The sequence below is a fragment of the Carettochelys insculpta genome, chromosome 2 (genome assembly GCF_033958435.1).
Source record: "Carettochelys insculpta isolate YL-2023 chromosome 2, ASM3395843v1, whole genome shotgun sequence".
NCBI lineage: Eukaryota > Metazoa > Chordata > Testudines > Carettochelyidae > Carettochelys > Carettochelys insculpta.
In genome coordinates, this window is record NC_134138.1 from 46000194 (window position 1) to 46025133 (window position 24940).

At 47.9% G+C, this 24940-nt stretch overlaps 1 protein-coding gene across 5 annotated transcripts in view; it reads right to left on the reverse strand.

The window, feature by feature from the left end:
- The window catches only part of CPQ (carboxypeptidase Q), a 352558-nt gene that overhangs the window by 54189 nt on the left and 273429 nt on the right, over positions 1-24940 (reverse strand). For all 5 annotated transcript variants that reach the window (XM_074985680.1, XM_074985678.1, XM_074985679.1 and 2 more), the window contains one exon: positions 4548-4749. In XM_074985680.1, coding sequence (XP_074841781.1) covers positions 4548-4749 — 202 coding nt within the window. The remainder of the gene's footprint in view (positions 1-4547; positions 4750-24940) is intronic.

Below are 24940 nucleotides of genomic sequence, written 5' to 3' on the forward strand. Positions count from 1 at the left end.
TGTGAAGTCTTAACTGCTTGTTTAAATAGGATAACATTGGAACAGCTGTTATAGTATGTTCAGACTGTTACAGTAAGTGTTCATTTGAACAGTGAGAATACTGCAGACAAAGCATGAAGCTTGCAAGGTGTTTAAAGCCTTCTCTGGTACACTATACGATACAAAGGGAAGCAGCATTTTTAACGGTGTTAATTATATCACACCAGGGCCGTGTCTACACTAGCCCCAAACTTCGAAATGGCCATGCAAATGGCCATTTTGAAGTTTACTAATGAAGTGCTGAAATGCATATTAGGCACTTCGAAATTGACGCACCTCACCGCCACGCGGTTCGTCCCGATGGGGCTCCTTTTCGAAAGGACCCCACCTACTTCAAAGTCCCCTTACTCCCATGAGCTGATGGGAATAAGGGGACTTCGAAATTGACGCACCTTGCCGCTGTGTGTCTCGTCCCGACGGGGCTCCTTTTCGAAAGGACCCCGCCTACTTTGAAGTGCCGTGGCCACCTGCATGCTAATGAAGCGCTGAATATGCATTTCAGTGCTTCATTAGTAAACTTCAAAATGGCCATTTGCGTGGCCATTCGAAGTTTGGGGCTAGTGTAGATGTAGCCCAGCTCTCATGTGGAAAGCACCATGCTTGGCATTGTGGGAGTAGCTAGGAATTCATTTAAGAGGTGGTTCAATAAAGCACAGTTTCAAATAACAAAGAAACAAATGAACTAATGCACCTAATGTTTAATGTTAAAGGTGAACTGAATGTCAGCCGATGAAAATTGCTATATAACAGCTATCACAGAGTTAACCATGTTAGTCTATATCCTCGAGAACAGGAAGTAGTCCTGTGGCACCTTATAGACTAACAGATCTTTTGGAGCATAAGCTTTTGTGGGCAAAGACCCACTTCATCAGATGCATGAGTTGGGGGGGTGGGTTCAGAGGAGTATTTAAAGAGTGGGGTCCCAGTAAAAGGGAGGGTCAGAGCTGACAAGGTCTATTCAGTTAGGGTGGAAATGGCCCGTGTGGCAAGGCTGGCCAGGCTCCTGGGCTCCAGGCCTCTATTTAGTCCACTCTCCCCTGGCCCGGACACTGTTGCCCTTCATGAGGAGGGGGAAGGGGATGATGGTGGTCTGGGGGGAACCGGGGCCCCACCCACTTGTTCCGGGTTCCAGCCCAGGGACCCTGTGTGGCTGCTGGTGGTGGGGGAGGGCTCCCCTTGTTATGAGCACCACAGCTCTTCCCTGGGCCACTTCCCCAGACAATTCCTCCCCCTCCCCCGTACCTCCTCCAGGTAGTGGCTGTGGTAGTAGCAGCAGCAGCCGCAGCCTGTTCCCCCTCCTGGTTTGGCTCCTCCTGTGGATTCAGCCTGCTTGGCATCACTCCAAATCCCAGGCCTCCTGGGCAGGGGCTTTAGCCCCTTGCAGCTGAGCACTCCTCTCCTTCTTTTGGTCCCTCTAGAAAACTTGCTTTGCTTTGCTTTGCTTTGCTTTGCTCCTGTCCTCCAGCTCTCTCCTCCTCTCTCTCCCCCTGCCTACCAGACAAGGGTTCTTTTAAAAGCAGGCTTAAGTGGGACCAGCTGGCCCCAATTGACCCAGGGCATCTTCCTCTCCATCTGCTCACACCCTGCTTGTTTTCCTGCCCTGCTTTTCCCTCTCGTTCTTACCCCCTCCCAGTCTCACCTTGTCACACCCATTATCAGTAGTAGAGATCAAGAGAGGAGAAAAAACAAGTCAGATCACTCCAGGAGGATGTGGCCCATTGTCAGATTCTAATATTAGAATATTAGAATATCTATTAGAATCCGACAATAGGCCATGCACCCCCGACCAATCTGACTTGTTTTTTCTCCTCTCTTGATCTATACTACTGATAATGGGCCATTTCCACCCTGACTGAATAGACCTTGTCAGCTCTGGTCCTCCCTTTTACTGGAACCCCACTCTTTAAATACTCCTCTGAACTTCCCCCCACCCCCCACTCATGCATCTGACGAAGCAGGTCTTTGCCCACGAAAGCTTATGCTCCAAAATATCTGTTAGTCTATAAGGTGCCATAGGACTTCTTGTTGTTCTCATATGTAACAGCTAAGCATTATTACTGATTGGAACGGAAGAACCCCTCTTCCTCCCAGCTCAGTTTATCTCATGGTGAATTCTCACAGATAGGTGAATTCCTCTATTTCCCCAGTGCTCCCCTTTCAGCCTCCTCTGACTCTCCCATCACAAACAGCAACCGGGGTTCCAGATCTTCCCACATAACCGCTCACAGCTCTGCCCCTAGGGGCATGAGCATAGATGTAGGTGGTAAGAGCGGTGTTAAATGGCAGCATGGGGGTAATTCAGGTAATCGCTGGAGGTCGGGCAGTGTTCTGTGAGGGCCCTGGGCACATGGAAACAGACAGTATGGGATGGAGGTAGGAATTCATCAGCAAGTAACAACCCCAGTGCTGAGGGAAAACTTTCCCTTTCCTTTGTAGTGTATTGATTCCTAGAAAATTCCAACTCTTCATAAAAAGGGTTCTCTATTCCCAAAACCCAAGGCAGATTTTACCATGACAGCATTTGTGCCACTAAATATGCACCAGATAAAATGGGAATTCTCAAGTGCCAGGGCTAGCGACAATTGGCAGCTCTCACCCATTCCTTAATTTAGTATACTTTTATGCTGGTTTAAAACGTGTGCGACTGGCGCCTAGCTCGAGGACCTGTAAATTACAGCGTTACAGCAGCTGGTCACGAACTAGCAGCTTCGGAACTAGAACTTGGAGCAGAAACATGGATGACCAGTGCCCGGGCCACTGGGGGAGGCTCGTCTCTGGCCTCTGCCCTTCTGCCTGAGGCCCCTTCCTTTTCTTTCTGTCCCTGCTTGCCTGCAGGAGCCCACAGCACTCCCAATGCTGGGCTGCTAGACAGCACGTCCACAGACCCAGACCGTCCACAGGCCCAGACCCAGAACACTGGGTAGCCAGGTGGCATGGGCGCAGCGCCCTCCACCCTGGAGTGCCGGGTGGCGTGATAGCATCACCACCATCTCCAGAGCACCAGGTGGTCCTGTCCAAGTGCCAGGTGGGCAACATAGCCCCAGCTTCAGCTACCCTGAAAACCTGAAGTGGAATGCCTAGTCCCAGCCGGTCTGGGGCAGGACAGAGAGCTAGGAACTGCAAGGGAGAGTCTGAGGGTAGAGCATGGGCAGGGCCACAGCAGGCTGTTTGGGGAGGCACGACCTCCCTCAGCCTACAATACCCACTGTCCATGAGTAGAAACAGTACACCTGAGGGGTGAGCTCTGGGAAAACAACATTTTCCCCAAAGTAAGAAGCATATGCTTCCTTGCCCACTGCAGTACCTAGCAACCTTCCACAAGGTTAGCAGAAGAGAGAAATGAAACAGTCAAATACAAAATGATTCCAACAGTATCTGAGGTGTGTCTGCTTCATTCCAGTATCACAAATAGAGGAAATAAAGTACTTTAGTCCCATGCCACCATAAAGAGAAATCCAAGGTTTTTGTTTGTTTTGAAATACCAGAATTAAACAAAAATATCAACTAGTCTCGGATCCTACAAAGCTTGTAGCCTGCTAGTTGGAATACTCACCTGGGTGAGGGAGATCTGAGTTCAAGTCCCTGTTCCAGAGTGGAGATTCAAACCTGGGCCTCCAACACCCAGGCAAATGGCATAATAACTGGCTAAAGTACACAGTCACCAATTGACATAAGGTTAAAGGTTATATGGGGCTATGCACTCAGTTTTCTCATCCAGAAAAAATTTTACCACCTTTAACTCTCGTGTCAAATTTGCAAATCTGTAATCCAAAACTGCAATTTTTGGCAAATAAACTATTTGTCCAAAAATTTTTGTCTTGCTCTAGTTTTAAGTCACCATATTTTTGAAGAATATTGGTGACTCTATAAGGAAAGTCTCATAAGGTAAACATAGAAGCTATTTTTCAAATATATTTACAGGGCTCCGTCCTTCTTAAATTTTAGTGCATTATCACCTTTTGGTCTTTGAGTGCTAAATAAATTTCTTGAAAACAACTAATTTTTTTAAATTAAATCAAATAAGAACAAGTGAAAAGTGGGATGCATTTCAAAGGTAGGTTTTTGTTTCGTGATCCTATGTTTGGGGTCCAAGCTGTTTCTAGTATTGGATGTTGCTAGAAAAAAAAACTTTAGCTTAGCTAATCCTTATGGCTTATTTAATTAGTTAACTACACCAGTTATACCCTATGTTAGACTAAAGCAGGAGGAATTCACTACTGTATTTAAACCACTGGTATAGGAAAGGGTATAATAATCATGAAGCCTAAAAGAACATTTTAGATTGGCTGCTCCATAGATAATCTAAATCTTTATTAAACTGATACGTGAGCTCAAATTTTGTCCTAATTCTATAGGGTACTTCTTAAATATTTACATATTTCCTCTCTAGTATATGTTACCCAAAGAAAAGATCTTGGTTAAATATTGTCAAACTTCCAACAGAGCTACAAAAGAAACAGCTAGGTCAACTCAGCCACTTTGTCTATGACTTCATCCAGCACTCTTACCTGGTACTCCATCTCTCACCCAGTAATCAGTGTCTGTTTCACTGCCTTCTTCATAAATGTTTGTCACATTGATAGGCTGCAGCAGCTGCATAATCTCCTTCAGGATGGCACGAGCTTTACAACTGCCGGTAAAACCCAGGCCCATTGGCATGAAGGTACCCGCATCAGACTCCATGACGATGTCAAAATTGGAGATGTTAACCTGAGCACATAAGAACAGAATATTGCAATATTTATTTGGAAACTTTTTGTAAGAATCCAATATTTGTCATTGGCTATGTGTTAACAGAACATACAATACAAAAAATTAAAGATAACGCAGACAGGAGCTATACATCATCTACATCAGGGTGTGCAAAGTGGGGGGGAGGCGACATTTTGTAAGGGGATGCAGTGTGATCAGCTCCTCTCTCCCCGCCACCCCCCTGCACCTGAGGCTTCCACTGCCTCCCCAGCCCTCTACTTTTTCCCCATGGCCTCCACTGCTGCCATCGCCAAGGGAACACCACCCCTGCCGCTGTGCCAATCGGCATGTTCAGAGGCCTTGAGTCAAGCAGCAGGGCCATGCTGGTGAGTTCTTGGCTTGGTAAGGCAGCCATATTGGCTCTGCAGCCTGTGCCTGTGGGAGTCCCCCAAGATGCTGGTGAGGAGTGACTGCTGCCTGTGGGGGTGCAGGGCTGCCTTCAGCCTGGTGCCACTACTGCTCATCCGTACACTGCAGTCATGAGTCCCCTTGAGTCCTCCACATACCCTCTTGGTGTCTTCTCCTCCAAGCACCCCCCGTCCCTGGAACTCCTCAGCATCCCCATCCCAAGTGCCCCTCCCTGCACCCCTTCCTGTGGTCCTCCCACAGGTTGGGGTGAGGGGAGGGGCCTGGCTAATTGCAGGACCAAAAAGTGGGGCCTGATGTGAAAAGTTTGCTCACCCCTGATCTACATAAAACAGAAAACCTTGCTCCTAAGGGTAATCAGGAAAAGTCAACATGGATTCACCAGGGACAAGTCATGCCTGATGAACTCAATGATGAGATAACTGGCTCTGTGGATATGGAGAAAGCAGTGATATACTTTGACTTCAGTACAGTAGACCTTTGATTTATGCGAAGGTTCCATTCCCACGGTCTCTCGCATAACCCGAATTTCACGAAAGTTGGGAGGGGCATTGTCCCTGGAGGAATGCACGTGCTGCAGCTGGGGAAGCAGCAGGAGCACCTAGAGCTCCTTTTGCAGAGTAAGTCCTGGGGTTGGGTTTAAGCCTGGTGGAGGGTTGGGGCCATGGGAGGGGGTGGGGGGTTAAGCCTGGGGTGGGTTAGGGTTGCAGGGGGTGGAACTGAGCTGGTGCTGTGCCGGGGAGGGGGTGTTGAGCCAGAGCCACGCAGGGGGTTTGAACCAGGGCAGGGGGTCTGAACCACAGCCACGCATGGGGGTTTGAACCAGGGCGGAGCGTTGAACTGGAGCCACACGCAGGGGGTTTGAAACAGGGCAGATGGGGGGAGGTTGAGCCACACCCACGTGTGGGTTGTGAACAGGGCTGGGAGTGGGGATTGAGCCAGGGCTACATGGGCTGGGGAGGTTGAGCCAGGGCCAGGGGGAGCAAGATTTTGAGTTGTGCTTGAGTTAATGTGAGTTAAGCACAACTCAAAATCACGCATTTCGAGGGTGCACTGAATGCAGTGGATGAGTGGACTATAAGGTGGGCAGAAAACTGGTTAGATCATTGGTCTCAATGGGAAGTGATCAACGACACAGTGTCTAGTTGGCAGCTGATAGCAAGAGGTTGGTTCTGGGCCAGTTTTGTTCAACATCTTCATTAATGATCTGGATGATGGGATGGATTGCACCCCCAGAAGTCTGTAGATGATTGTAAATGGCGGCGAGAGATGGCGATGCTGGAGGGCAGGAACAGGGTCCAGAGTGACCTATAAAAATTGAAGGATTGGGTCAAAAGAAATCTGATGAGATTCAACAAATCAAGTCCACAGAGCTCAGGATAGAAGAATCCCGTGCACTGCTACAGACTGAGCCCCAACTGGTTAAGCTGCAGTTCTGCAGAAAATGACTTAGGAATTACTGTAGAAGAGTAGCTGCATATGAATCAATGATATGCCCTTGTTGACAATAAGACTAACAGTATATTGGGATGCATAAGTAGGAATATTGCCAGCAGATCGAGGGAAGTGATTATTCCTTTATATTGAGCCACTGGTGAGGCTACATCTCGGGTGCTCATCCAGTTTTGGGTTGCCCACTACAGAAAGGATGTGGACAAATTGGAGAGAGAGTCCAATGGAAAATGATTAGAGGGCTGGAGCACATGACTAATGAGGAAAGACTGAGGAAATCTGCAGAAGTGAAGATGCAGAGAGAGAGATTTGATAGCAGCCTTCAGCTACATGAACAAGGGTTCCAAAGGGGATGGAGCCAGACTATTCTCAGTGGTGGCAGATGACAGAACAAAGATCACTTGTCTCAAGCTGCAGTAGGGGAAGGTCTAGGTTGAATATTAGGAAAAGCTATTTCACTAGGAAGGTAGTGTAGGGGTTGCAATAGGACATGGATTTCCAAAATGGGGGTTTGCCCCCCTGCAGGGGCATGAAGAAATTCCAGGGCAGGCACGAAGGGACCCAGCACCCCCTCCTCCCCGGAAGAAAGAGCTGGCCTTGGCTTCTGGTTCTCAGCCTCTGCCACTTTACTTGTCTGACCTGGCACAACCGCTATAAAAAGCAGGCAGCCGGCAAAGACCCATGTGGAGCTAGCTGCCTCCTGCAAAGTTGCGTGAATGTGGGTTGATGCAGGAGGAGGAGGAGGAGGATGGGATTAGATGGGGGACTGGGGGTGCCTGGGGCTGGGTTAAGAGCTGGGGGCTGGTGGTGCCTGGCTTTGTGGGAGGGGAGGAGCTCAGGCAGGCAGCTTGTGGGGCTCAGGTGGTTGGACGGCTTGCAGGACTCATGGGATGTGGGCAGATGGTTAGCCGTGGTAGTGCGGGGCTTGCGGGGCTCAGGCTGGTGGGTGGGTGCATGGCCCTGGCAGTGTGGGGCTAGGGTGGGCAGCTGGTAGACAGGTGGCTGGTTCAAACAATGCAGGGCTTGGGCAGCAAGTGGGTGGCTGGCCCCGGCGGTGCAGGGCTCAGGCAGGCGGCTCTGTCAGTGCAGGTCTCAGGTGGGCAGGCGACTGGCGCGGGCAGCTCTGGCAGCTGGCACGGGGCTCAGGCAGCTGGCTAGCTAGGGCTGCACCAGGCACCCACAAGGGGCCAAAAAAAAAAACTATTGGTGCTTATTTTGAATTTTAAATAACACTTTTATATCACATTTGTGTTTATTTTAAATTACAAATTGAATTTTTTGTTTAAAGGGGGGTTGGATGATGGTAAAGAAGAGATGGGGGGATGTGAGGGTTTCTCAACAATCAAAAGTGGGGGCGTGGTGCTGAAAAGTTTGGCAACCACTGCCTTAGGAGGTAGTGGAATCTCTATCCCCAGAGGTTTTAAAGGCCAGGCTTGACAAATGGTTGGAATGATTTAGTTGGGGGTCATCCTGCAATAGTATGAACTGTTGATAAGGCCTTCCTTACTGAGCCAACCTCGAACAGAATACTTTTATAAAACAGCCAGCCTGGTGGCACAAACTCATCACATTACCAACTAAGGCTACGTCAACACTACGAGGTAAATTCAAATGTATTAAAATTGATTTTATAATGCTGGTTTTTCTAAATTCGATTTTGAGTATCCTCACTTCCCACAGGCTCCCAAAAACACCTGACATATTGCTTCCACACTGAACTCAAACATCGACTGTTCCAGCAGTGCATTGTGGGAACCTATCCCACTGTTCCCTCAGCCCCACATTCTGAGCCAGGAGCAGCAGCGCAGTCAGTTTCCCGGGTCCAGCAGTTTGGGGGACCTGGGAAACAGACAGCGCAGCAGCTGTGGTCAATTTTCTGGCTCCCACTAGTACAGTAAACCCTCCATTTAATGGACTAATAGGGCTGTCCATTCTTCCCCATAGTCCCTTAAATGTGAGGGTTTACTCCCCATCCCCACAGGCTCCCCCAGCCCCAGCCCACCCTAACTTCCCCCAAAAATAACCTCCTGAACACAACCCCCCCACAAAAACACCCCAAAACATGCCCCCAAAAAACCTCTCTCAAAAAACCGCCAAACCCTGTTACTTACCAGTTCTGGTGGAAAAGCTGCTGGAGCCTGCTGGCTGGGGGCACATAGTAGGTGGGTGCCTGCCCATGGGTGTCTGGCCCCATGCCAACTCAAGCAGCCTGGCCGGGCAGTGCCTGGCCCCACATGTAGCTTCAGCAGCTGGGTGCCTGGCCCCACTCAGGCTCAAGGAGCCCGACAGACAGGTGCCTGGCCCCTGCCACAGGAGTGCAGCAGCCTGTTCAGTTTTCCAGCTCCCACTAGTAGCAGGGAGCTGGGAGACAGGTGTCGCACGCACAGCTTTGTGGGATAGAAAGGGGACAATTCTGGAGGCTAATAAATTCGATTGTAGGATGTGGCACTTCCACACTGGCCTTTAATCGAACTTCTGAATTTGAGCTTGATGCTATACCCATCAGGTAACTGCGATTTTGTATCCTCAAGATTAGTGCACTCAAAATCAAGCTAATGGTCTTTACAGTGAAGACAGTCACCTGGTAACATCAAGCTAACTGCCTTAACTTCAAATTTATCACATAGTGTAGACGCAGCCTAAGCCTCTTAACAGCCCAACTCTTATAAGGATGGTTTTACCCTGAATGGTCTTGAAGGCACCACACAGAAATCACTCCATCCTCATAAGCTGGAGCTTTTGCTTCTAAGCATGTCTGGGAAATTCACGGCTGCATAAGCATTACAAGAAAAAAAAGTGTTTTTGAGAAGTGCTTCCCCATGAACAGACAGACAGACATGGCAAAGATAGGAGTTCCTGATTCAGGCACAGGCATGCTAAAAGTTTTAGAAGAAAACTCCGAGATATCTGAACACAAGGATGTGTCTGAAAAGCAACTTAACAAGTAAAACTTAGTTACTTCCCCAACTTAATCAACGAATTACAATATTTTTGAAAATAATTATCTTCTTGGCTGAGTTGATAAACCTGAAAAGTTTCAATTTAGAAAGGTAAAAAGTTACAAGTAACTGGGAACTGGGGTGTATAAAAACTGATATAAAAACAGATTTTTTATTTAAATCTGATTTTTTATTTTTTAAAATAATCCATACTAAATTTCTCATTTAAAAATAAGTCACAATTAAATCTCATCACAAACATGCCATGCATACCCTTACAGTCTCATAACAATGAAGTAAGTCTGTCCTAAGGACTCTAGTCTGCCCAACTAACCTCTCACTCTTGCTTCTTCCAAATTCTGGGCTTGCAATTTCTGTTTCTCAGCAGACTAAAAAGCGACATGGGTAAAGAAAGACAGAAAGAAAGAATTGTTTTTATATTGTGCGTGTGGTGATGGACCTGAACCAAGCATGGCAGAGGAGTAATTTAAGACATTGTCGTAAGAGAGAGAGACAATATATAGTAAAGGGCAGAGGCAGCACAAAAAGGAAGAGTGGAATCAACTAGAAAGAAAAAGACATTACTCAGCATACACATACACAGCTTCCTATATTTCTCCACATTTTGCCACAGAAAAACTGTCGTGTCTTCTGGGAATAAGACAGACCCTATCTGGGAATATTTTGAAGGTGTTATTTCCCTGGCTAAAACAATGGAAAAAATGTCAAGTTTAAGCAGTGCAAGAAGAAGATGTAGAGCCTAGTTGCAAGAATGAAACACCATAAGGAAAACAGCTCATTGGGATTCAATTACGTGGCTAAAGATGGGAATAAGGCTGAGTGAATCAACTGGTTAGTCACTTAAATAATTCACTTTGCAATGCATCATTCTTCAAGACTCTCCATATGCCTTTTAGTGTCATTTGACAAATTCTGAAGCTGTTTCCTGTATTGGATGTTGCTAGAAAAAAAATTAGTTTAGCTAATCTTTGCGTCTTGTTTAATTGGTTAACCAAGTTTAGAATCTGCCACTGAAGCATACAAAACCGAAAGCTGCAGCAAGAGAAATCTAGAGTTGCCAGTTGCCACTGAATGTCATTTTCTTATTTTATGTTACATAATACATGTCTCTTACATGGAACACCGTGGTCATGAACCAAAATGGTGATGCCATAAATTTAATCCCTATTTTACTTTAGCATAATTCAGTTTTTCCAAGGGAACCCCTTCTACACTTGTTTTCTCAAAAAGTGAAAGTGCCAGTGAGTTCAATGGGACTTACTCCAAAATTAACTGCATTCTAAGCACAGTCAGTCTTCACTTTATCGGTAACTTGATCTGAATAGATAAAATTGATTTAAATAGATTTTTTGGGGTGATTTAAATCAATCCATCCTGCTGGGCACAAAGAAGTAGAATGGAAAGCAATGTCTAAACAGGGTTTTGTTGACAAAATACTGGCTCTTGAGCAGCTCAACTGGATGCCTATAAAGAACTGGTGTCTTCAAAACCACAACTCTGCTCAAAAAAGTACTCATGTTAGAAGGGATTTGTAGTGCAGTAAGAGTGATCAACAGCATCTAAATGAATTGAGACAGACTGTTTGTGGTTGGCAGAGGGAAGCGTTGGTATGAATGGAAGAAAGAATATGGAGGAAAAAGATTATTTGAACTACAAAATTCACCACACCGAGCAAGTTTCAATATACCAGCAACATGGTGCAGAAAAGACCGCGTAGTCATTGTAGAATTATTGTATAAGTTCCTAGTACCAGTATGGCATTCTTCAACTGTTTTCTATTTATAGAAATGGTCACATATGTTTCCAATATTAAACGGACAAAACGAACCACCCACAGTACACAACACTGCCTTTTTCCTCTCTCATTTATTTTATAGGTGTTTAATTGTTAGCACATGCTGGAGGCCTTTGAAAACAGAATGTCTTTGAACAGTGAAACCAGATCGGGATGGTGTTGGAGAGGAAGAAACAGGCTACAGAGGTTAGAAATGCTCCTTATCCTTGAGAAGGTTATTTTTAAAGCCTTTTGTCCATTAGAATGTAATGAGCAATTGGAGGGATATGCTCAGTGGATTTAGAAATAACAGTGATGTAGGCTCCACAAAAAATGTCTGGGGCTGGTTTCACCACACCAACTTTAACACTTGTAATAAGATACTACAGTTCCTATTTACGAGGGAAGAAATATGTTTCATGTAAGAGTATCCTTTATTTCCTTTAGATGGAGCAGAGAGCTTACCAAAACTGCCTAAGACTGCATTTTGTTCTCATAAATGAATAGTGGAATGCAACTGTAGTATTACAGAATAACTGTGGGCTCAGCTGTTCCCTCCCTCTCCTCCTGTATGTTTTTGTTGCAACTTGAAATAATGCACTAGATTTAATGTCATAATTCTCACCGTGTGACACAGCACAGAGAATTTTGCTTGTTAAATATTTGTACAAGGATATGGGACGTGATATAAGTTTGGCAGCCTCCCTCAAGATTTCTGTTACTGAATTACACTTAGCATTGGGAAACACTTACACTTGTATGTCAGGATCTGATCCTAAGAAATGTGGCTCTAAATATAGTCTTGCAATAACCTCCTCATGCTAGAATGTATTCAAATGATAATCACCTCACGCAAGTAACAGTTATGGCTTACTAGCCTTGTACCAAGAGCATGGAAAATGTGGTATGAAAGTATGCTAAAAAGCCTAAGTGTGTAACTTGCAAGTAAAAAAGAAAACAAGAAAATCAATAGTTATTTTTAAAACTCCTGTATCACTATAATCATCTGAGTTGCTATTTTTAGCTAAGCTCTGTTAATAAAGCAAAATGGCACAAATGGAGACTGAAGGAAAAATTCAGAACAGCTGTTAGGAAGTAGCGATGAGCTGGTCTCAGAATACAGTACTTGGCAATCACAAGCACAAAAGCACAATGCATACTCCAAAAGAGCAAGGACAGCAAAAGTCCAAGGAAGAGCGGCTTAAAAAATTTCCACAAAAGTTACCATGTTATTTCAGCCATTGTTAGAGGGGTCTCATGCAGAGCATGGCATGGTGGAAAAGGTCTGTGCGCACCACCATGTCCTCCGGCAAGCACAGCCATACTCTGCCTGTAATCAGGCGAAGCCCAGAGATCTCTGAAATGAGGTCCGGCAGAGCCTGGAACCTCTTTCTGGCAGGAATGCTCTCGCATGAATTGAGCTGAATGAATGAATTATATTTCTATCATTTAGAATGAGACTAATGTGGACTTTTTTCCCGGACCAGTAGCCCCAGGGAGCAGCACACGGCTTGCAGGACCTTGATGTTGTGTTATACATAATCTTTGGAGCTGCTTTTGACCAGCCAGTCGCTGTGGCACAGGTAAATCTGGGTGAGCCACTGCCTGAGATGAACAATGACTACCAACATGCACTTAGTAAACCCCCTTGTCGCTGTAGCCAGGCCAAAGGGAGGGACTACAAATGGGCAGTGGGCTGAACCCACCATAAAATGAAGGAAGTGCCTGTGTTCAGGGCAGCAGCACAAACAGCATCCATGGGCCCAAGGATAAGGTTGGAGGGAGTGCCTGGCTCCCTGCACTCTTAAGGAGTGGAGCCAAGGGTAGAAGGGATGGGGCTTAGGGCAGTCAGACCTGCCTCTCCTCTGCCCCCTCACAAGTGCATGGAGTGGTGGCACAGTGCTCTGCAGCATTCCAAAGGGGCTGGTGCTCCAGGCACCTTTGAAATGCTGTGCCCAAGGCAACTCCCCCCTTGATCCCACCAGTTGGAGGGCTTGGCCCAGGGAAGATCACCACAGGATCTTTTGGACTGAGGCTGGTTCTCTTGCTGCAGTGGTGGGGTGGTTGTGGTTTGAATTGCTTATGTGCTGGTCTGGAACACAGAGCTCCAAAGTTTTCAGAGTGGGACAGGATGTGATTTATTATCTGTCTGCTCCACAGACAGGGCCTGGTAGTCGAAAGGGAGAGTCTGGATTGACTGCTGAAAGGAGCAGTCAGGAAGCTTGCTGTATGGAGATAACGGATACCATAGTGTGAGCTGTGGAGAGGGCAGTGGTCAGATGCCATTCGGAGAACTTCTCTGCAGTGGCCATGCCCTCACTGAGGATGAGCTGGAATTCTTTGTGAGAACTCTCCAGAAGGGAATTCTCAAACTTGTCCACATATGAAAATTGTAGCAGCCCAGGAGAACCACTCTCAACTGTAGGCTAGACAAAGAAGAAATCTTCCATTTGAGCAAGTCCAGCTTCTTGAAGTCATTATTTTTGGGCATAGCCACGGGTTGTTCCTGATGTTCTCTGTGGTTAATCACTTCAACCATCAGGGAATTGGGGCAGGGTGGGAGGAGAGGAATTCATGCCCCCTGTCAGAGGTGACATGGTAATGAGGCAATTTGAAGCATGGTAATGAGGTGCTAAGGTGGATATTCAGCACTCATTAGCATAATGACGGCCGCACGAATTTCAAAGTGCAAACTTTGACTTGCAGATTGGCAGTGTAGATGGGGGCAGCTTTGAAACAAGCGCTCCACTTTGACTTTCCCTTATTCCCACAAAACTAGATCAGAGTAAGGGAATGTCAAAGTGGGGTGCTTATCTTGAAGCTGCCCCTGTCTTCACTGTCGATCTGCAATTTGAAGTCTGCACTTTGAAATCATGGGGTTGCCATTATGCTAATGAGGCGCTGAATCTCCATGTTAGAGCCTCATTAGCCTGCTTCGAATTGCCTCTTTACCATGCCACCTCTGACAGGAGGGGGCGAGTGTAGAAGCAGCCTTTGTTGGGATAAAGTATGTTGCTTTGCCCATTTTGAGACGGAGAGCAGAGAAAAGGGGGTTTGCCAGAAGGTATTGGTTATTTTTGTCACCCCTTTGTGAAGGGGAAGGACCACCCTGGCAGGTGATGCGGAGGAGGAGTTGGCGTCCAGAAGTATCTTGGAATGAGTCACTGGAGCGGGGGCAAATGGCGTGTTTTGGTGGCTTGTGATGCAGATGACATCAATAGTCTGTGATGGTGCCCTGCCTACATTGAGCCATATCTGGAGCGGTCAGTACCTGGCATGCAGCATCTACTAGAAAGGTAGTATCAGTGGTCATGTCTGGAGGAGAAACAGTCTGACTGGGATGTGTGCCTCTGCAGGGATCTCGGTGACCAGTCATGCTCAGCAGATCCACAATGGGAGACCGGCGATCCATACTTCATGCCTGATGACTGGTACTGAGATGAGAAGCAAGAGGGATTGTGGGCTGGACACCAGGGGATCTCCTCGAACATGGTGACACATACCTCAGAGATCAATGATGGGGCCCGTGACTCTTGCTGTCTGACAATTCCCAGGATCTCTAAAGGCAAGTTGACCCAATAGGCAGATCCCAACGCTCTTGCTGGACCTTTCCTGTACCAGGTAGGTAGAGAACTCCACCTCAGCTCCTGCTGTCTGTGCCCTGGGCCCAGTGACCAAAGAGGACTCAGCCGCAATTGCATCCCCAGGTCCAAGGCATGTTGGCTCCTCATGGGTGACCAGTGCCAGGATGTACCATATATTGAACAGCCGTGCCACTGCAGTGACACCAGACAGAAGGATCACAATGGGGGTTTACCACCAGGCTTGGGCACCATGTGGGCCAGTGTGGGCATCACCAGGAGCATCAGGATTTCCTGCCTACCCTGCAGAGCTTCAGGAATCCATGGCACATGAGGCTGCCAGAGGCCTGCACCTGTGTCCAGGCTTCCAGGCACAGAACAGGCAGGTCTGCACCTCTCAACATGGTCTGAGGCCTGACTAGGAGATGAGCAGCTCAGCATGAGCCTTAGCTCACTCCTGGCCCTGCCCATCCCCTTGCAGGGAGTAGGAGATTGATCCCTATTAGCCTTCTTCAGCTTTGTGACCAGAACCGCAAAAAGGGATCAATACAGGCTCATCTACAGCACTGGCAGAGCACTACACACCAAAGCCAAGGTGCTGGGTAGTAAGCTGGACCTCTGCTTGGGGGCCAGAAAGACATTTAACATATTTGACATTCTATGTCTACTGGACAAGCTAATATTCTTTACAATACTACATAGAACCAATAACATAATCATCTCTATGTACTATTCTCTCATGACCTCCTCGTTCAGGTCAAATGGCGTAAACTGGCAGGTCAGGGTTGTTGTGAGCAACTACAATGTGGGGACTCGACTCCCACTTGTCCTGTATTTAATTATGCCCCCCGGTATCTATAGTTACAAACTAGTACACAGTCTTCAGGCCTGATGAGATCCCCACTGGACTTGCGATTGTAAGTCCTCTTCCTTTCATGGGCTGTCTCTTTAGTCGTACCGAGAGCAACTTCACAGGCTGTCTTCAGCCTGTCATGGTTGACCTTTGACCCAGTCATCTTTATTGGTCACCTCACCTTCCTCAGGACTCTCTTTGTCTAGAATATCCAATGGCAGCCTGGGACCCCTTGCAAAGATGAGACAAAAAGGAGCATAACCTGTTGACGAATGGATGTGACCATTATAGGCCATCACCAGCTCAGGGAGATGTTCCTGCCAGGCTTGTTTCTTTTCAGGTGGGCGTGTTCTAAGCATGTCATGCATTGTCCGGTTAAACCTCACCCACTGAGCATTTTCTTGTGGGTGATAAGGTGTTATTCAGCTTTTGGCTATGCCATACTGTTTACACAATGCTGATGATATCACCTCTGATTCAAAATTCCTCCCCTGGTCTGAGTGTAACTGTGCTGGACAACCATAATACATAAACCAGTGTTTTAGGAGGGCTTCAGCCGTTGTCCGCATTGTCTGATTTCTAGTTGGAACTGCAACAGTAAATTGGGTAAACATAGCCTTGAGAACCAGTACATTCTCATACCCCCTGACGATTTCTCTAGCTGAGTGTAGTCTATTGCTAAGACCTCCATTGGGGCAGTCATGTTAGTGCAAGTCAAAGGGGCTTGGGTGGGAGGAAACACTTCTTTGGCTAGAGCACACCATTTGCACTGACGGATCTATGCTGTACGTTGCTCGCCATCGTAAGCCAGTAATAGTTTCTCCTCATCACCTCAAGAGTGCTTCTGTTTCCAGAATGCCCTGCATGGTCATGGCTGGCTTCAGAAACTTTCCACGGCAGTGACACAGGCACTACTAACTGCCACACCTCTTCTCCATCACGTGGGTGATCAATTACTCGGAACAGCACTCCACGGTGCAACCTAAGTCATTACTGCCGTCTGACCAGCTTCTTAGACTGAGGGTATTTGGCCCTAAAGCTCCGGTCTGGCTCCTTCGGTTCAGGACTGCCTCTAAGACCGGTCCAATATCCCCTTCTTGTTGCAAAGTGTGACTGTCTTCCCACGAGTACCCTGAGATTATCACACCCTCCCCTTGTACCAGGTTTTGTGATACATCCTTTACCATTACTTCATCCTTAGGCTTTGGATTCTCCTGCCACAAACAGGTCTGCACAACATCTGCAGGAATGACCAGAAAGTCTTTTTCCGGATCCTCACTCTCTTCTAATTCCTCCTCCAAAGGCAATCTAGACAAGGTGACAGCATTTACATTCTACCTTCCAGATTTATACTGTCCTTCAAAAGTGAACTCAGCGAGTTGGGCCACCCATCTGTGTTTGATTGCACCTAAGTTAGCTGTTGCCAGGATTCAGAGAGGATCGTGGTCTGAGATTACTATGAATTTAGAGTACATTAGATAATCCTTAAATTTTTCAGTTACAGCCCACTTCAAGGCCAGTAATTCTAGTTTAAAAGCACTGTAATTTTTGTCATTTCTTTCTGACCTCCTCAGCCCTCGGCTTGCGTATGCAATCAAACACCCAGCCCCCTCCTGTTTCTGGCTGAGCTTGGCACCCAGGCCTTGCAAGCTTCCATCTAATGTCACCATAAACGATAAGCTAAAGTTGGGGTATGCAAGCACAGGTAGTGACATAAGCCGGTATCTTAGTTTGTCAAAAGCTGTCTGACAGGCATCATCCCACACAAAGCATTAGTCTTTTTTCTTCCTTTGGTCCATATAGTATCAAAACAAAAAACAGTCCAGTAGCACTTTAAAGACTAATACAATAATTTATTAGGTGACAAGCTTTTGTGGGATAGACCCACTTCATGAAAGCTCATCACCTAATAAATTATTTCGTTAGTCTTTAAAGTGTTACTGGACTGTTTTTTTGGTTTGTTAGTATATAGGCTAGCACAGCTACCTCTCTGTTACAGTCCATATAGGGGTGTAGCAATGTAGTCTCCCAACACCCCTTCCATTCATCTCTAGAATGTAGCAGGCGCATTGCACAAGTGAAACAGCATAAGCAGGCATTCAAGGAGAAAGGGATAGCTCAGTGGTTTGAGCATTGGCCTGCTAAACACAGGGTTTTGAGCTCAATCCTGGAGGAGGCCATTTAGGGAGAAGGGCAAATAGATGCTAGGGATGGTGCTTGGCCCTGCCGCAAGGGCAAGGGACTAGACTAGATAGCCCCCCAAGGTCCCTTCCAGTTCTAGGAGATGTGTATCTCCAAACAGCACAAATGGAGTTGTCAGCACTGTCTTTTCTTGGTCTTGTTCTTCCACTGCAACAAGGAAATAGCCAGAAGTTAAATCAAGGGTTGAAAGCACTCTGGCACTTCCTAATGCAGCCAGTGACTCTTCCACTCAGGGTCAGGGGGTAAGCATCCTTGTGTGTTATTTCCTTCAGTTTCCTGTAGTCAGAGCAGAATTGCACCCCACCATCTTTTTTATTACAATCACTTCAGGTGATGCCCAGGGACTGAGGCTTTCTTTAAGGACACCTTGAGCCACTAGGTTGAGAACATGTCTTTCTACCTCCTGGAACGCTCGTTGTGAAATCCACTGGTGTCTCTGTTTTATTGGCACAGCATTTCCAGTGGGTATTCGGTGTGTTACTGTGGTGGTGTAACCAAAGTCTCAGTCATCCCTGGAAAAGAACTCTTGATGTTTCTCCAGTTGTGCCTGTAAAGAGCCAACTTGTATAGGGGTTAACTGTTGGAGGTCTACTTGGACTGGAGTGGGCAACTCTCCATTAGGTGCCTCTTGTGGTGTGATAGCCTGTGCTCTCTTTTCCAGGTTTGTCAGCTCACCTCCTTTTTCTTCCAGGACTACACACACTGGGGGCACTACTTCTTTGAGTCAGTGTACCTCTGCCACTCTAGTCTGGGGGTACAACTTCAAGGCCTTCTTACTTGAGTTTCACAGCCTGGCTGACACCTTTCCCTTGCTAGCATTAGCAAGTACATTTGCAACCAGGAGTCCATTAAGCATCTCCCGTTGTACTGCCAGTTTTTGGACAGCTTCACTTAAACTTTCGAACGTTAACTGTGTTTGGGGAAGGGCCTTTTCCCAAGCAGTTGCACTGACTAGGCTCCCACTTCGTATTTCCGAGTTAGGCTTAACCATCTGTGACAAAGCCCCTTGTCAGCCCCTGTGGGTCCCTGCGCTTCCTGGAAGTTCTCTGTTGTGCCTCAGAGGCTCACGGAGACTCCTTATCTGCCCAGGCCTTTCCAAAGGCAGGAGTCTCCACTTAGTCAGCCATCCTCATCATAGGCAAATCCAGAGTGGGGAGGATAAAGCCGGTCCCCTTGCAGGCCCACACCTGCTCCAGAGGTGTAATCCCTCTGGGGAAGGGTGGGGGGAGTCCAGACCCACCCTCTAGCCTTAACTCCGGCCCAGGGTCCCTATGAGGACAAGAGGCAACTGGCAGGGCCTCTACCCCTCCGCCAACGTAGCAACCTCACCCTGGGCCACTTCACCCACCGCTTCCCTGTGGTCCTTCTCGCTCGCTTACTCACTCTGCTCTGCTCTGCTCTGCTCTGCTCTCACTCTGCTCCTCCGGTGCACCTTCCAAAACCCTCCTCCCCGCTACCAAATGGGGAGCCTTCTATAGGAAGCGCAGGGTCCAGCTGACCAGTGAGGGCTTGGGCCTAGTCAGGGAACAAAAAAGCATTGGCCCACCATCCAGTATACCATCCTTCTAGGAGGTTCCTGAAGCTTCCAGGTAGCGCTCTGCCACACATCTCTTCCAAAGGAGCTTCCTCTTATTCTGACCACATAATGGAAGCTTGCATGAGTTCATTAAACTTCTTACCAGGCTCCTCCTTCAACCTTCTCTTCATTTCAGAGTGGAGGGAGTTGTTCCGAAGCCCCAGCACCATCTGGGTCTGAAACTCATTGAGGGTCTCACAGCTCCACTTTGTTCATTCTCTCTTGCAGGTCATAGACATATGCCTGGATAGTTTCACCAGGCTCCTGCTTTCACTCAAAGAACTCCTTTAGCTGGATTCCAATAGGTACTTTGTCTCCATACACTTCTAGAAGGAGTTCAAATACCTTTTTCATATCTTTCTTGTTTGCCGCTGCCATGAACTCTACTGTGGCCTTGTCCTGGCCTTTGAGGTGTTCTTCTATGAAGTCCACATGATCTTCTTTGGGTATTCTTAGCACATGCAGAGCTGCTATCACAGACTTCACCCAATCCTCTAACATAACATCTCCTGGTCTAATTGGGAAGCCACCAAACTTTGTGACCTTCTGTTCCCGTGGGACATAAATGGGCGGGGCGGTTAGCTTCTGCTGCCTGTTGGTCTGTAACTGCCTTGACCAGTGATAAGGCCTCTCTCTGCTCAGTTCTAGCTTGCTGCCCGCCCCCCAGTCAGGTGGGGGAAGGGCAGAGCAAGGGCAGTGAGGTCAGGGGAAGGTGAGACCTAAGATGGCCGCTGCTCCCAGCACAAGATGGTAAGATGGCTCCTTTTCTGCACTGGGATGTGAGGGAGTAAAGTTTATGCGTGTGTGGTGGGGGGGCTCAGGCGCTTGGGTGAAGTGAAAAATAAAGGGGGGTGGGCACAGCCAACCTGGTGGAAATGGGGGGGTGGGGGTGCCCACGTGTGCCTGAGGGTGGAGGGGGGCGCCCACAGCAGCTGCTGCAGAGCCCTCAGGAAACCAGGGGGAGAAGGAAGGGGCAGCTGGTTAGAAGGGGGCCTAGGTGGAGGAGGGGCCCCCAGCGGCAGCTGGGTGTGGGTGGGGGGGCAGTAAGGGGGGGGTGGCTGCAGGGGTGGGGCAGGGGCACACCCTAACACCCCACCCTGGCTATGCAGCCACCCCTCTGGAGCCCCGGTGGAAAGGAAGGACTCTGCCCAAACTCACCCCTCCCAGGCCACTCCACAGGAAGAGGCCTGTGGAGGGGGCCCAACCACCGCTTTCAGAAGCCCCTTACCTTTCCGGGGGGGGGAGGATGCAGCAGCTGCTGGATGAGGAGGTGGGCTGCTCAAGTGGGGGGCAGCAGCAGTTCCCCTGTCTTTGGTAGTGTGGGGAATGGGGAGCGGGAGAACGCAGTGCTGCTGAAGGCTGGGAGGAATGTGACTCCCAGAGGTCATCTGCATGAGAATGCAAAGGGCTGCAGGTGTGATATGAGGCTGGGAGGAATGTGTCTCCCAGAGATCATTTGCATAAGAATGCAAAGGTGTGCATGTGTGATACCTTTTCAGGCAAAGCCTAATGGGTAGCAAGTAAGCCATAAGATTTGGTCTATTGTAAACATGTAGTTGTATAATCACAATTTAAGCTGACACTTAGTGCGGGAGTTGTGAGATCTCAGCAATGCTCTGGGTTGTTGTGGGGGACAGGGCAGTTGCCATAGCTGCATAAGACATTAATTACACAGGGCTCCCTGGTTTAAAGCATTGTAAAGGAAAATGGGAGGGGTACTGGTTGAGCCAGCTTGCTGAGTGCCTTGGCCCTGCCTAGGCTGTGGCCACATAGCTATAAGACTGGCTTGACTAACTCTCCCCACCTGTTAAAAGATAGAGCTGGATACTAGGGTGTTTGTGAAACCCCACACTAGAGATATCAAGAGCTGAAATCACAGAGTGGCAGCTGGGGCCATGCAGAGCTGAAATCACAGAGTGGCAGCTGAGGCCACACAGAGCTGAAATCACAGGATTCTGCCTCAGGGCGATCCCAAGCAGTGGGATTGGGAGCGATGATGGCGACCAGCAGGCGGCCGGTAGGAGTGGTGGCGGACCGGCGGGTGGCTGGTAGGAGCGGCGGTGGACAATGGCGACCGGTGGGCGGCCGGTAGGAGCGGCGGCGGACCGGCGGGTGGCTGGTAGGAGCAGTGGCGGACAATGGCGACCGGCGGGCGGCCGGTAGGAGTGGCGGTGGACCGGTGGGCGGCTGGTAGGAGGGGCGGTGGACCGGCGGACGACGGCAACCGGCCGGTAGGAGCGGCGGCAGACCAGCGGGTGGACGGTAGTTGGAGCGGTGGACGATGGTGACCGGCGGGCAGCCAGTAGGAGGAGCGGCAGACGACGGTGACCAGCGGGCGGCCGGTGGCAGCAAGGGGAGGCTGCAGACAAGTGGACAGCTAGTACTGCCCTGGTGATGTATCTGTGGGCTTTAGGTTTGTGACTGCACCGCAGGAGGTACACCCTGTAACTGTGTGTGGGGTAAAGGGCCAAGAGCCCCAGCAAGAGACTTGGTTCTACTGCATATGGGGATGGTATCTTGGTAAAGGTGTTGTCTCTTCTTTGCTTAGATATATTGCATCTGTCACTGTAACCTTGGGGTAGGTTATGGTCATTAAACAAGCCATTTCTATCTCAGACTCTGTGATTGCGAGGGGGGGAGAACTGCCTTACAGGCACCCAGCACGGGGGGTGAAATTGTTCCAGACCACTGGGTGGGGGCTCAAGCCAGTTGGTTGTATCCTTGACAGGAAAACCCCACAGGAGTTGAACCCGGCCCTTCTGGCAGGCATCTGGCATTAATAGAAGGGTTACATGTTAAATAGTCTGGTCTTCAGAAAACAACCTCCAGAGCTGAACTGCATTAGCATAACAAAAATTAAGAAACATAATTTTTTTGCCAAATTAAAAGTGAGTCAGGTATTATTTTCCCCTTTTTCTTTATTTTATTATTAAATGTAATCATTGATGATATTTCTCAGTTTATACCTAAAACCAAATAAGTCTAGCCACAGCAAATAAACACAGATATCTTTTAAAACATGGAAACAGAATTATAGGATTCCAGTGGCAGCATTTATTTTTAAGGAGAGTACTAGGCTAGCCCCAACAGATCCTATTCTCTTTACAGAGTGAAACTTGGCAATACCTTCACCATCTTCTTTGGCAATGTCCCCTTTATCAGCATCAGGTATATAGAACAGTGCATCTGCTGTGCCTCCATCTCCTGCATCCATGAACTTTTGTTAAGGATTTACATAAAATTCTTGTGTTATATAGTCTCCTGTTTCCTTACAACTTAATACACTCAAACACAGTGTCAGTGATCAAGACGGTGTTCAAGAGACACTATCCTCCTCCAGTGATACCACACCAAGCCCATCCAAGTGTTTTCTTTCACATCTACAAACTGAGAACTTGTACCTATGAGGAGTTGAATTCACAGGGAGCTGTATGTTGTTGACAAAAATGTGTAGTTTAGAGATGGCCTCACATGTTATTGAAGGATAAACCACAACCTTTCCTTGTAGACAAGCCCCAGTAGGTCTAAAATATCCTAATAGTGTTGATTAGAGTGGATAATAATGTGGATTCCTATTTTAAAGCATATTGGTAAAGAAACAAATAGGGACCCACTCACACTGTTCCTTACATGGCACCATTGTGATGTTAACTCAAGCCATTATATCATTACTTTTCACCATACACAATTTGGTTTAATTCCATTTATTTTTCATAGTGAATTTTAATTCTGTAACTCCTTGTTTCATTTTGCAGTGAGGGGCAGTTTGCATAGCTGCCTGTGTGCCTGAGCATCTGTTTTGCAGAGATGGGCAGCTGGAAAGCGTGTTTGGCAGTTTGTGTGAATTGGGAGAGCTTCCTTCCAGGTAAGCCTTCAAGGGCTGATTAGATTGGAGGCAAAGGCTCTGAGCCGGGCCTAACCAGCTAGCAGCTCTATAAGAAGGCAGCCCCAGCGAACCCTGTGAGCAGCGAACATGAGCAGCGAACAGGGAGTTTGCCTGGGAGTTCGCCTTTGGGAGGAGCCCCACACCCGTTTTCACCCTTCTTATACGGTGTTTCTCTTGTGCCCTTCAAGGCGGCACTAGAAACAAATAAGGGATCTCTGAAAAAGGAAAAAATGGAGAGTGATATGGCTGCTGAGAGGTCCGTTGTTGTGACCTGCATGTCATGTGCCATGTTTGTCTTTCTCCGAAACGATAGAAAGGAGGATTAGCTCTGTACCAAGTGTAAGCTGGTAGCCATTTTAGAAGAGAAGGTTAAAGGACTTGAGGCACAAATATCAACCCTCAGGTCCATCACAGAGGCTGAAGACTTTCTGGATAGCTGGCAACAGATAATATTGCAGGAACAGCAGGCTACCCAAAACAAGGAGGAGAACTGGAGGCATGTTACCTCGAGGAGTAGAAAACCAGTTCCAGTCTCTCCAGTTCCAGTGGAGTTAAGTAACCGCTTTGACTCTCTCTCCACAGGTGATACGGCAGAGATAATTGGGGCTGATACCTCCCAGGGATTGTATCTGAAAGAGTCCCCACAGTTTAGAAGGAATGGGATGCGCAGTCCGAGGGATGGGAGTTCTATGACCACCACCCCTAAGAGAAAAAGACAAGTGGTGGTGGTTGGGGACTCCCTCCTAAGAGGGACGGAGGCATCCATCTGCCGCCTGGACCTAGAATCCCGGCAAGTTTGCTGCTTGCCTGGAGCTAGAATTCGGGATATTACAGAGTCGCTGCCAAAAATTCTTCAACCAGTAGACTATTACCCCTTCCTCCTACTTCATGTAGGAACCAATGATACAGCCAAGAACAACTTTGATGAGATCACGGCAGACTACATAACCCTCAGGAGAAAGATCAAGGAATACAGAGCACAGGTGGTCTTCTCCTCTATCCTCCCTGTGGAAGGAAGGGGTCCGCGGAGGGATCGTCGAATCACAGAGGTAAATGCGTGGTTGCGTAGGTGGTGTAGCAGGGAAGGATTTGGTTTCTTTGACCATGGGATTCTGTTTCGTGAACAGGGATTGCTGAGAAGAGATGGGATCCACCTCACTAAAAGTGGAAAGAGCATCTTTGTGGGCAGGCTTGCAAACCTAGTGAGGAGAGCTTTAAACTAGGCTTGTAGGGAGGAGGTGACACAAGCCCAGAGGTAAGTGGGGAAGGAGGAGGGAACAATTAAGTGGGTTTCCTGGGTGAAGAGGAGAAAGTGGGCCAATTGGCCCCTTCTCTAAGATGCTTGTACACTAATGCCAGAAGCCTGGGGAACAAACAGGAAGAATTAGAGGCCCTGGCACAGTCACACAAGTATGAGGTGGTTGGAATAACGGAGACTTGGTGGGACGATTCACATAACTGGAGCACGGTCATGGAAGGTTATAAATTGTTTAGGAAGG